Source organism: Eleutherodactylus coqui, chromosome 1 (assembly GCF_035609145.1).
Source record: "Eleutherodactylus coqui strain aEleCoq1 chromosome 1, aEleCoq1.hap1, whole genome shotgun sequence".
In the NCBI taxonomy this organism is placed as follows: Eukaryota; Metazoa; Chordata; class Amphibia; order Anura; family Eleutherodactylidae; genus Eleutherodactylus; species Eleutherodactylus coqui.
This window is the reverse complement of record NC_089837.1, coordinates 355,686,086-355,699,889: the sequence shown is the minus strand read 5'-3', so window position 1 is coordinate 355,699,889 and position 13,804 is coordinate 355,686,086. Positions and strand designations below refer to the sequence as shown.

General features: G+C 41.7%; 1 protein-coding gene across 2 annotated transcripts in view; it reads left to right on the top strand.

Moving 5' to 3' along the window:
* Nucleotides 1-13,804, top strand: part of RASA3 (RAS p21 protein activator 3) — a 161,841-nt gene that overhangs the window by 141,164 nt on the left and 6,873 nt on the right. Inside the window, exons 16-22 of one of the 2 annotated variants that reach the window (XM_066577243.1) lie at nt 2,322-2,399; nt 6,055-6,132; nt 8,291-8,364; nt 9,484-9,590; nt 11,189-11,268; nt 12,626-12,834; nt 13,374-13,477. In XM_066577243.1, coding sequence (XP_066433340.1) covers nt 2,322-2,399; nt 6,055-6,132; nt 8,291-8,364; nt 9,484-9,590; nt 11,189-11,268; nt 12,626-12,834; nt 13,374-13,477 — 730 coding nt within the window. Of the gene's footprint in view, nt 1-2,321; nt 2,400-6,054; nt 6,133-8,290; nt 8,365-9,483; nt 9,591-11,185; nt 11,269-12,625; nt 12,835-13,373; nt 13,478-13,804 lie in introns of both variants that reach the window. The other variant, XM_066577239.1, reaches the window with a different exon arrangement.

Below are 13,804 nucleotides of genomic sequence, written 5' to 3'. Positions count from 1 at the left end.
TACAATATTGCAACCTAGTGTCAAGCACTTTACTGGAATCGTAAAGCTCTGTTCACATATGTTAACCCTTTCCAATCCACTGTCTGACGTTTAAAGACATTATGATTTAAGGCTGTACGGCTCCGATGTTGGAAGTCGTCCGTTGGGGTTCTCTTACTGTATATTGCCAGCCTCTTTGCTGTAGGAGCCTATCCAGCATGTCACCTCATGTAGTACTGGCTTTAGCCAGCAGATAGCGCCGTTTTATAACAGCAGGAAAAGAGTAAGCCCCCTAGGAAAACAAGGATACAAATTGGATTGGAAAGGGTTAATGGTTCCACTGGCTTTCCCAGTATTTTTCACATCTCGTCTTCTAACACGTCACTGAAAGTATGTATGAACATTTTTCAGCAGTTAGAGGTTGTCCAGGTTTAGAAAAGCACAGTTGCTTTCTTTCAAACACAGCGCCACCCTTCCATGGGCTTGTGTGTGGTACTGCAGCTCAGCTCCATTGAAATGAATTGGAGCTGAGCTGTATTTGGAAGACAGCAGCCACATTTTTCTAAGCCTGGCAACCCCTTTAATGCCCATAGGATATTTTATTATACACCTCTTCGTGTCCAGCAGTTTACTTCAGACTGCCTCTCTAGAGCCTGGAAGGACTGATATAGAGTGATTCTTTTTCTAGTCTATTACACAGCAAATATTATGTGTTCAGGATCTTGGTTCTTGGATGTATGGGATGCTCGCATATCCTTGAATATTAATGTTAGCTTAATAAGTGTTGTATATTAGCTGGGCAATAGCATTGTATTAACCCTTTCCAATCCACGGTCTGACGTCTTCATGCATTCTGATTGAAGCTTGTACAGCTCCAATATCAGAAGACGTCCGACAGGGTATTCTTACCGGCTTTTGCCAGCCACTCCGCTGTTGGAGCCTCTCTGGTGCGCACACACTGCAGAGGGCACCGTTGTATAGCAGCAAAAATTCAGGAAACCCTGAATCCAAAACTGGATTGGAAAGGGTTAAGATGGTTATATCAGTGGCAGATGTACATGGGGTTCCCTGGATCTATGAAGTCTGTGGAGGCGGTGCAGCAGAGCATTCATCCCAGACCTTCATGTATAAACAGATTTGTTAGCTAATTTAGTGCTCAGCTATGCCACAATAATTGACTTGTTAGTATACACATATTGGCTTGTGTGTATGGCTTTATGGCTAGATGTGCATGCTGCTACATAATAAATTAAGCCTTAATTAATGAAACCTTCCGCAGCAGCTGCTCATGAGAGTTCCCTTAGGTGAGGACAGTTATAAAGTATTGCTGTAATTGGGGATACAATGTATAAATGAATGTATATACTAATATGTTCTCCACAGTGTGTGACTTCCAGAGTTTTTGCCGCTTTCACGTAGGTCATATGTTACAGGGAAACGTTTCTAATAGCATGCGTTATATTGCAGAACCTTAAACTGTTTTACATATTACTCATTTTTGGTATTACATTTGCTATATGCTATGTCGAGCTTTGGAACTATGTTTTCTTGTGCTAATGCTAATAGTAATGGCTTTTTCAGGCTATTTTTTTTTTTAATGATCACTTACCCTCAGGATAGGTCATCAATAGTTGATCAGCTGGGGTCTGCCACTTGGGACCCCCAACCAATCAGCTGTTCGGGCACTGACCCCTGTGTAGTGGGCGGCACTGATAATCAATGACCGGGTTTCTTCTAGTCTATTACTATGGGGATGTTAATCATTTTATATTTGCTTGTCTTACACTGTAATATTATGCACATAAGAAGGTTGTTTCCAATGAGCCTTTCCAAGTGGAGCATTACAGTAACTGTCAGGAAATATTAGCTAAAGTTAGCAGGGACTATTTAGGTAGATATTAACCCTTTCCAATCCAATTTGTATCCTGGTTTCCCTAGGGGGCTTACTCTTTTTCTGCCGTTATACAACAGCACTATCTGCTGGCTAAAGCCAGTACTGCATGAGGTGACATGTTGGATAGGCTCCGCCAGCAGAGAGGCTGGCAATATACAGTAAGAGAACCCCGACGGATGTCTTCCAACATCAGAGCTGTACAGCCTTAAATCATAATGTCTTCAGAGGTCAGACAGTGGAAAGGGTTAATACTAAAAATTCAGTTCTGTATTGGTCTGCATTCAGATGTTTAATGTGTTTCAAAGTTTGTACCAATAGTGTGTATTAGAAATGGCAGACCAATAGATTTCCCAGCAACAAAGCTATTTGTGTGTCTGTTTCAGGTTCCAGTTTTTAGAAGTGGGGTTTTCTAGATACTTTGTGACTTTATTTTAACTATTTCATGCAGGATCCACAGACTTCTAGAACCTTGACACTCATCTCCAAGACTATACAGACTTTGGGCAGTTTATCCAAGTCAAAATCTGTAAGTATTACAACTGTGAAGCTGCAACTTCAAATAAAACCCAGCATATGAGAGGGCATTAGAGATTGCACCAACGTTTCACGTCCCTGGAGTCCTAATGCTGTGCTGTGCTTGTATGTGCGAAGGATTTTATTACACATTTTTATATGAAAATTGCAATATGATTTTAACTATAGAATACCAAATATAGACTGTACACCACAGCAGAAAAACCTTGTAACACAAGCATAACTCCCGTTGCTTGAGTCGGTGACTTCCTCTGTTAAAGCAGATTCTTCTCATTCGTGTGTGTGTGTGTATATATATATATATATATATATATATATATGTATATGTGTATATGTATATGTGTGTGTGTGTGTGTATATATATATATATATATATATATATATATATATATATATATTATAATTAAACATTTCAACAGTATTCTGCTTCATGCCCCATGAGCTCCCATCCACTGGGCCCCCTCATTTACCAACCCGGAGAACCTTTCCTGTTAGCGCCCATCAAGCGCAGCTCTGTCCTATTTGACCCGTCATTTAGTCTTTAGAATGTATGACATTATATATATCGAGTTTAATGAAGCAAACCAAAGAGTGAGACAAAAGAAAAATTGGGAAAAGAAAAAGGGTCAAAAGTGCACTAAATGTGTTGTGTTGTTAACTAGATGATCACCATAGTAAATGGGCCAGATTGTCTGTCTACTCATAGGGTTTGTATATAGATTTGCTGTGCAGTCGAGTACTTTGGTTTCTCTAATTTTAAACACTTATTTAATTTATTGGTCTATTTCTAAGTTGTTTAGTACGTTATTTCTCTGGTTTCAGGTTGTTTATCACTAGCTTGCATGATACCACCCCCGCTGAGCTTTTTCATGCAGTGGAGTATGTATCCCCACCGTTTAATATCGGTTTCACTATAGAGCCATTATATATATGTTTTTACTAAAGAGTGAGCATCTAATTGTCCTCAGAGGAGTACATGGGTTATCCAAGGCCATGGTACTGTCAGCTGTGTAATGGAACCAAGCCTTGGCATCTTTTCTGTGAGGCAGTGAGTCATAGGAAGGATCCATGTTCCTCTGTATTATGAACAACTTTTACTCCTGGTAATCCAAACAGCTCTAAAAACTGTAGTTTAATATTTCATTGAGACAGCAAGGATTTATTTTAAGCAGTGCTGTATATAGCCAAGCATGAATGATTGATTCTCTTTGCACGATTTGGGTGGGAAAGGCTTATACCCATTACTTGCACTTTATAACCTGCAGTCCCAAAGCTTTTATGTAGCAAGTAGCAATCTGTGCTTAGCCTTGTCTAATTTCATCTCTAATCTTGAGTTTGAAATATTGTAGCTGTCATAATATCCATTAGTACACTTAAGAACCTTCCTGTATTTTGTAGTAAGTAGTTGTGCCCCATCATGTAGGTGAATAAAGCATCAAGGAAACGAAGTTTGAGGAGACACTCGGTAAACATAAAGTAATCGCTTTTCTCTCTGAGATCAACTTGATTTGTGGCACCTTTGAGTGTTAATAGGGTTCTCCACTATAGACTATGACGAGCTTATTGTCAAAACTGACCCCTTCTAAAAGTAGAGACTAAGTATTCCCGCTGCTTGTAGACCCTCAGCGATCAGCTGTGATTTGAAGGGAAACTGGGCAGTTACTGTTCAGTTTGCCTTGCAGCGCCACCACAGGGAAAACTGAAGCGACCTACCATTTTGGAATAAAACTCTGTCCTGGGACCAGAGGGGGAGAGGTGTATATTGCTTGTCGTTCTTCTCTGCTGATACTGTGATCCTCCCTTTCTGCCCCCCCCCCTTTTTTTCTTTTCATTCATGATAGCCAATGCAGTTTTCAGACTACTTAATACCCACAACACATTGGTAGAGTTAGACTATCAATGCACTTTACTTGCTCTCTGATTGCCCAGAGCTGCTGATGTGATCAACATTGGCCAATGAGAGGACACTGCGCAATGCGTAGTTAGAAAATTTCTGTGGCCATCTTCGACGGCCAAAACGGGGCAATTAATCGGTGAATTAGAGGCATGGCAGAAGAGAGCAACTGCAGGTAACCCCCTACCCCCCACACACTTTCCCTCTAGTCCTAGGACAGAATTTTGGCCCCAAACTGGAGGGTCACTTTAGTCGTTGCACACCTACTATTCAAAAGATTGAGACGTGTGTGTAATGCAAGACAGGTCCTCCAGATAGTGAAATGCTGCCTGTAATTGTTCTTAACTTGGGTAAAGAAATGAGACTACTGAACAGGAAACCCTACTATATTAACCCAGAATTTCATAATGGGATGTATTAAAATTGTCTTTTTTTCCCTAAACTGGCGAACCAATGTAATAGGTTTGCCTGTAGAAAAATGTCCTCAGAACGAATAAATACTCTTAGCTCTCTCTAGGAATCTGATCACTAACAGTTTAACACGTGCTGCTGCCCAAATGCTGGAAATGTTTCGGCGCTATCAACAAAATAGAACATCAGAAAGTTTGAGGATTTATAGCTGTAAGCTCGGACTACTTGCATTTTGTGCATTTTGATTACTAGGTACATTTTGGCTCCTGTACAGACTTCTGTGGGTATAGACTAAAGACCCCCCTGTGAGTAGACCAATGCTGCAGTCACGTGTTACCCCACTTCAAGTGACACTGGTTTATGCTAATCTGCAGTTCTAGAGGGGACTGATGGGTTGGTGTGGAGCAGATGTCTTATACCACTGCCAGCGTATGTGAACATATACAGTAGCCTGGACATTCTAATGAAAATTTATTTACGAAAGACCAGATCACGTCTATAAGGCCTCATGTCCACGGGGAAAATCAGGCCCGCTACGGATTCTACATGGAGAATCTGCAGCGGGTCCCTCCTGCCCCGCAGACATGAGCGCTGAAAATAGGAATTTAAAAGAATTTACCCATCGGATCTTCTTTTTCGGCCGGCGGATAAATTTGTCACGCCGGCGGCGCGTCGCCGGCACGTCTCCGACGTGCCGCACGCATGCGCCGGGCACATCCGCCGAGCTGAAGCAAGAAAGATCCGGCCGTGAGGAAGAGAAGACCTTCCCCGCCCGCTCCGGATGAGTAAATTGTTTTAAATTCCTATTTTAGGTCGCCCGCGGATCCGGACGGCTTCCATAGGCTTCAATAGAAGCCCGCGGGAGACCCGCACGAAAATGGAGCATGGTCCAGATTTTTTCATGCTCCATTTTTTTTAAAATCCCTTTTATTGACCATCCGCGGGTATTTATCTACCCCGCGGGTGGTCAATGCATCCCTATGGGGTGCAGATCCGCGGGCAGAAGAAGAGTTAAAATCTGCTGCGGATTTTAATTCTTCTTTTGCCCGTGGACATGAGGCCTAATAGGGTAATCCAATCTTGGTCATTTATGGTGTCGACAAAAAAATGCTATATATATCTGATAAAGGTTGGTCATACACCTATCTCCAGAACAGGAATCCCCCTACCTCTGTCCCACCTGATGAGGTGGCTGTGCATGTGCAAGGCTCTCTCCATTCACTTCTATTGGGGTCACAAGCTCAGCTGTTTCTTTATCTTCCATAAATGCTATGTTGCTAGATCTATCGTAGCTATATTTACTGTTGTAAACTCTTTACTTTTTTTTTTTTTTTTTTTACAGGCAAGTTTCAAAGAAACCTACATGGCTGCATTTTATGACCACTTTAATGAACAGAAGTATGCAGATGCCGTTAAGAATGTACGTTTCTTAGATTTTTCTTGAATTGCATAGCTACCCTAGGAGAGTATTTTTTACTTTTCAAGCATATCAAGCTTTTCAGAACTAAATGCACACTTGTTTGATTCCCTGAGTTGTCGATACAAGTAATCTTGCTTTAACCCATTAAGGACCAGGCAGTAAATATACGGTCCCTGGTCCTGGGCTTAAAACCCCGCTGATAGTAAAATTACGGTGATGCTTTAAGCCTCCTGGCTCTGCAATCAATTAGAGGCAGGACGGGTTATCAGCTGTTAGTGACAGCTGATACCCCTCCTGCCTTCTCCTCTGGGTTATTTAACTCTTCCTGCCTTTTCCTTTCCTGAGTACACAACGTCATGTGACCTCCCGGGATTCCCTGCTACAGCAGAGCTGGTGAGTCATACTAGACCCTGGCCAGCTCTGCCAGTGACTAATGTCACTACAGGGGTTGTTTTCCCCTGTAACTGGGACTCCTATGGATGCCCCAGCTACAGTGGGAAAGTGTCAAATAAAAAAATGAATGTCCCCCAGAGGTCTTATATGACCTCATGGGGGACGTATAGTAAAAAAACACGATTACATACGTTAGTAAGACAAAATAACAGAATAAAACAACAATATATACATAAGAAAGAAAATAACACAAAGCTGACGCCAACCAAAACCGTTACCGTATGCGCCCTGTATTCCAAAACCATACATATTGTATATCAAAACGTCCGAGAAAAAAAAGAGGAACCCGTTCCCATACTTTATTTTAGCATAAATATAACTATAAAGGTTTTTTTAAAAAAATCATTTTTTTTAGCATTTTTACCCCCAATAAAACTAAAAAACGGGGAAAAAGTCAGTGAAAAAGATATTTAAAAAATCTCCCTATATGTCAAAAACGCAGTAAAAATAATTTTGGTAGCTAAAGGAAACAAAATAGGACAGTAAAACCACCTCATAGGTAAAATCCCTAAAGTGTCTGGTCCTTAAGGTACAAAACAGCTTGGTCTTTAAGGGGTTAAAATCAATGGCTAAATGACTGATTCTGCCCCCCTTTCCACTGGTTTTGTCAGATGAAATCAAAAGCAAATAACTCGAAAACCTGGAACTGGAAAGTAAGCCTTGGAAATGGCATGTGAATGACAGTATTTTAATCAGAACTATGTGACGTTAAAGGGGTTGTCCCGAGGCAAACATCAAAATTTTCCATTACCCCATTCCCCCTGCTGTCCACCCCCCCCCCCCCCCCCCGGCATAAAATAGCACTTTAAAGCGGTTTTTAAACTGCTTGCTACTCACCGATGTGATGAAATATGAAGTTATAAAAATCTTCTCCCTAAGATGGCCGCCGGTCCTTTCCCAGGGTTGCACCGCGGTTTTCTCCCATGGTGCACCGCGGGTCTTCTCCCATGGTGCACCGTGGGCTCTGTACGGTCCATTGCCGATTCCAGCCTCCTGATTGGCTGGAATCGGCACACGTGACGGGGCGGAGCGACGATGACGCGGTGACCAGCTCTCCGGCACGAGCGGCCCCATTCACCAGGCAGAAGACCGCACAGCGCAAGCGCGTCTAAAAACGCCAGAAGACATCAGAATTAGATGGATCCATGGAGACGGGGACGCTAGCAACGGAGCAGGTAAGTGAATAACTTCTGTATGGCTCATATTTAATGCACGATGTACATTACAAAGTGCATTAATATGGCCATACAGAAGTGTATAACCCCACTTGCTGCCGCGAGACAACCCCTTTAATGCAGATTTTATCACAGACAATAGAGGGCCAGCTGTCTTTCCATTTTGTCGCATTTATAATGAGCAGCTGGTAGCATTTCTGGCTCACTAATATGTTTTTATATCAATCTGATTTTAGTTCTCATTAAGAATGATTGTAATAATACATTATGGCATTGTGTACAGTGAAAGCATTAGTGGCTTACTACAGGATTCATTTACTACTTGCAAATGAAGTTAATGCGAGTAGAGCCACATGTCTTGTCAGATGCGATGTCCATGATGGAGAGACCTGCTCAGAATACATCTGTACAATATGATCTTGGCTGATGGGGCACACAAGCAACTCTCAGCACCATTTATAGATGTTGGCTTGTATTCAGATCACACAGCAATTTCCTTTGTTGTTAATTCAGATTTTTCATTGTTTTAGTTTCTGGACCTGATTTCATCCTCGGGAAGAAGAGATCACAAGAGCATAGAACAACCTATTCTCCTTAAGGAAGGGTAAGATTAATTCTGCAGGAGCAATGAAGTGCTTATACAACACACAGAAATAACCTCCGTATACACATACAGCTCCAAAACGAAGTTCAGAACAGAAATGTAGCACCAGAACCAATTTAATAATACAGCACCAGAACCAAGCTCAGTACATAAATACAGCACTAAAACTAAGAACTTTATTCCTACTAATGCCCAAGGTTCAGACGAGTGCATTGAGTGGTTTTGTTAGGCGCGTACGACAGACGATTGTAGTGATCAGACTGTGTCTACTAACCCGAGTGTACGCATGGCAACGTGAAGAGAGTCAGAATTTTGTGCGTTGCTCAGCCATCAGCTGGTGACTGCATAGGATCGAGAGAGCGGGTGAGTATAAAAAAAATACATCACCCGGATTCCCATCGCCTCCTCTCGCAGTACCATAACTTAGTTCATGGTCCTCTAGGGAGGTGGCAGTTGGGGTTGGTCTCCCAAAGGCTAAGATAATGAGTGATTTTAGGGGAAAGATATCTTGGTATTAACTGAATAAATAATATATCTATCTTCCCCCTAAAATCAACCATTTTAGAAGCAATATCAAGGCCAGGGAGGATAGTTGAAGTTTGTTTTTTTTCCCCCTTCATCATACTAAGTTGACTATGTTCGCTATGCAAACATGAAATGTTTGAAGAATGGTTGTAAATGTTTTAGTATGGAGTAATGTTGACCTACTGGAGACACATTTGCTTATGGTTATCGGCTCTACGTTGTCGACTCAAGGATTCAGCTTGAACTGTTTGCCGTCCGCAGCTTGGTCTTCCACGTTTTGGGGACATGGCAACAGTCAAACTGGTAAGCGCTATTCTTTATATCAACTTGATATGAACATCGCTCAGCAACACTTGACTCTCCCTAGCGGCGCTGGTGGCTGAAGCACAACCGCGCCGCTAGACTTAACATAGAGATTCTGACCCTATTACTTGGTGTTTACACATATATGAATGTTTGTAGGCTTACAAATTTTTTCCTTGGCATTTCTTGTTAAGTATATTTTTAGTGAATTGAAAGCATTTACAATGTTATCTTTTTTAACTTTTGCTGTATTTAATAATAAAAGGATTTATTCTTGTGACCTTCACTTAGATTTATGATCAAAAGAGCTCAAGGGAGGAAGCGTTTTGGTATGAAAAATTTCAAGAAGAGATGGTTTCGACTAACTAACCATGAGTTTACATACCAGAAAGCCAAAGGTAACCCGTCCACTGATTTCTTCTTTTGAAGTATAATCCTGAATGTGGAGGTTTAAGTTGTTGACTAAAATTACAGTAGTTTAGCGTTATAACCCTTTCCAGACACTACTTTAAATTAAGTTCATTTTAACCCCTCAGTGGTGGCTTATTTTGTGCCTTAGCTATAACTTAAAGGGGTTGTCCCGCGAAAGCAAGTGGGTCTATACACTTCTGTATGGCCATATTAATGCACTTTGTAATGTACATCGTGCATTAATTATGAGCCATACAGAAGTTTTTCACTTACCTGCTCCGTTGCTAGCGTCCTCGTTTCCATGGAGCCGTCTAATTTTCAGCGTCTAATCGCCGGATTAGACGCGCTTGCGCAGTCCGGTCTTCTTGTTTTCTGAATGGGGCCGCTCGTGCCGGAGATCGGCTCCTGGTAGCTCTGCCTCGTCACGTGCCGATTCCAGCCAATCAGGAGGCTGGAATCGGCAATGGACCGCACAGAAGCCCTGCGGTCCACCGAGGGAGAAGATCCCGGCGGCCATCTTCAGCAGGTAAGTAAGAAGTCACCGGAGCGCGGGGATTCAGGTAAGCGCTGTGCGGTGTTCTTTTTTAACCCCTGCATCGGGGTTATCTCGCGCCGAACGGGGGGGGAGGGGTTGGGAAAAAAAAAAAAACCCCGTTTCGGCGCGGGACAACCCCTTTAACTTTTTATTAAGTTTTTGCAGGCAATGGTCTCCCCGACTGAGATTGCACAATTGATTTTTTTTTTTTGTTTTGTTTTTACAGCATTCACCTTGCGGTATAAATAACATGATGTCTGGATTCCCTGAATCAGCATAGTTTCAACTGTTCCAAATGTATAATGCTTTTTTTTAATGTTACTACTTTTACACTTAAAACACTTAAAAAAAATGTATATTTGCACAGCCGCATTCCAAGACCCATGACATCTTTTATTTTTCCCCAAAAAGCTGTGTGAGGCATTGCTTTTTCTAAGAGGAGTTGTAGTGTCCATTGATACAATTTCGGTACACGTGACTTTTTTTCTTTTGTTGTTTGGGATACAGGCAAATGCTAAACCGCAATTCTGGCATTATCTTTTTTTTTTTTTTTTTTTTTTAATGCCGTTCACTATGTGGGATACATACAAATTTTTATAGGCTGGGTCATTATGAATTTGGCGGGATCTATTAATTTTTTCATTAAAAAAGGAGTTTGTGGTGAAAAGAAAATGGCTGCTTTTTACTTTGTATTTTTTTTAAAATAAGCTTTATTTAACTTTTTTTTTATTTTTTAGTCCCACTAGGGGAGTTGAAAATAAATTTCTTCAGTCGCTAGTATATGGTATACTACACTGTTTATTTACTATTTATGTAGTGCAGTGTAGTAAGCCTGTAACAGCTCTCCTACTAGAGCTTGCCAGAGGCAGGGTCTAATAGGCTGGGTTACCTGGCAGACCCGGAGCTTTGTTCAAGCTCCTTCCCTCCGTCAACCACTTACATGCTGCGGACACTATTATAAAATGAAAAGGAGTAGTCCCTAGCATTGGTTAGAAGAATTGTGTAATGTATTAATGATAGAATAATTGCTGGTTTTGTATCTTGCAGCAGATCACCCACTCTGCAATATCCCCATTGAAAACATTTTGGCTGTGGAAAGAGTAGAAGAGGAGTCCTTCAAAATGAAGAATGTATGTAAAAATGATAACGTTGTTGGATATGAAGTCTAAAGATCCAATCTAGATTAAGTTGATAGTCAAACATTTTGTGGGTCAAGCTTTGGCCCAATTTGATTTGCAGAATCCGTGCGGTAGATCCGCAAATCAAGCTGCCCATAAAGATGCATGGGCATCCACAAATGGATTAAAACAGGCAGATTTGATTTGCGTACCGGAAAAAAAATCACACAGTGCTTCATTTTTGTGCGGTTCCCACTGAAGTCAATGGAAGCCATCCGAACCGCTGCACACCTGCAGCTGACACTGCAAACATGCAGCGGATCCATGGGAAAGCAGGAGATTAAAAGAAAACTGTAGTGTACATGTCCGATGGCGAGCCGTGAGGACCATACGTAGTACAATGAACCGAAAATGGAGAGATCCGCACAGACACTGCTGCCGGGGAAATGCAGGGGTTCCTTGCACGGAATTCGCTTGTGCCATGGACTTGGGCCTTCCTGTTAGTTTTTGGGCTTTTTTTCCATATCACGGTCTACTGCATATACAACAAAATCATGAAATAGTCAGCAGTCATTATCACTATAGGGCAGAGTAACAATCAATAGTAACGTCTATATTTAAATGCCACCATTTACAATAGGTGATGTACACTGCTTGCCAATTATCCTCCATCTGCATGTTACAGAGCATGCCTGCAACAATCTTCAATATAACTCATTTGGTCTCTGAGGGCTCTTATGTCTTACTACCTATTCTGTCAATTTCTGAATAGCTAAAAATATGCAATCAAAAAAAAAAAAAAAATAGCAGAAAAAAGGAATATGTCGAAGAGTAATGGCGCCTGCACACGAGCGGAAATTCCGCGGCGGGATTTCCCACGGAATTTCCGCCCCTGGAAGCTGCCATAGGATTGTGTTAACAAACGCAATCCTATGCAAACGGACGCGATTTGGCCGCGCGAAATCTCGCGCGGCAAACAAACCGCAGCATGCTCTATTTCTGTGCGGGGGAAATGTCACTCACCGGCCGCCGGCTCCGCTCTGCACATGCGCCGGCACATGAAAGAGCCGGGGCCGCGGGAGAGGTGAGTGCCCACGCTGCTCTCTGCAGATGCTCGGGTCGGGTCCCGCTGCAAGAGTTCTCGCAGCCGGATCCGACCCGGCCGTCTGCAGGCGGCCTACATTGACGACTCGGCTGCTTGAGAGATCAGTTCTTCCTCTTAACTCCTTGTTTAGGAATATTTTCCTCAAACATATTGGCGCCTGGTAGAAGATATCACAGTGCACCTTGTTCTTGAGAAAAGTGCATAGAAAGTGAATGGATGGACCTTAATGAGCTTACTAAACAAAACATGTGTTTGTCTTTTTAGATGTTTCAGGTCATTCAACCTTCAAGAACCTTATATATTCAAGCAAATAATTGTGTTGAAGATAAGGATTGGATAGACATCCTCACCAAAGTTAGTCAGTGTAACCAGAAACGCCTCACGGTCTACCATCCTTCGGCCTACCTGAATGGGCACTGGCTTTGTTGCAAGGTTACCTCAGAGAATGCCACTGGGTGCAGTCCATGCACTGGGTAAGGAAATGTGTTGGTTCTTTGATTGTCCTTACCCATGACAAATGGTGGTAGTATTTCATGATGGTGGCACTTTTCTTTTGATCCTAGACATCCTTAAAATTAAAACTCACCTCAGCACTGCAATCTAAGTGGAGACTACTTTATTACTATTACCCTTTTCTCCAAAATGAAAGAAACCTTCGGAATGATTGAAATTATTTTACATGTTGGAGAATGTATATATTAATCAGCTTGTGTATGCAAATGTATGTGCTACATGTAGACCTAAACCCCACTCAGCTTCCCACCTTTTCTAACAGTCATGCGTAGCCTCATAAGTACAGTGTTTGAACCAAACACTATATACAACCGAAAACTACTTTGATAAACTTGTTCCATTGTGTCTTTTTGATCTGTATAAACGAATTGCCAAAAATTGTGTTAATGGAAAAATAATTTTACTTTATTTTCAGAATGAGACAAACTTGTGTCTCTTGCAGAAAGTAAATTGTGTGCATTGTGATCAACTGTATTTTTCTGTCTCGTATTCACTACAGGGGCCTGCCAGCAAATATCCAACTTGTTATTGATGGGGATAGAGAAACGGAAAGGATTTACTCTCTCTTTAACACTTATATGTCCAAGATGGAGAAAATGCAAGGTAGGCATTAATGGTTTAAGTCAGCCATTGAAAGGGCCAGTTTGGCAAAAACATATTTTTCCATCCTTGCCCCTACCCCTCACCTAATTCACTGCCACACTCTGGAGGTCTCATTTGTATATTCCAGCTGCTCCCATGCAGTACAGCACCCTGTCTGATACTTATCAAGCCCCATCTAGAGTGATATTTTTTACTTTGTTTCACATCTATCCCATGATGTATCAGCACAGCATTAGCTGATACTATGCAGTTTTTGCCTACAGGAGGGACAGTTTAATTATCATTACTTTCTATATTCACCTATATAGGCTACAGACCATAAGTATA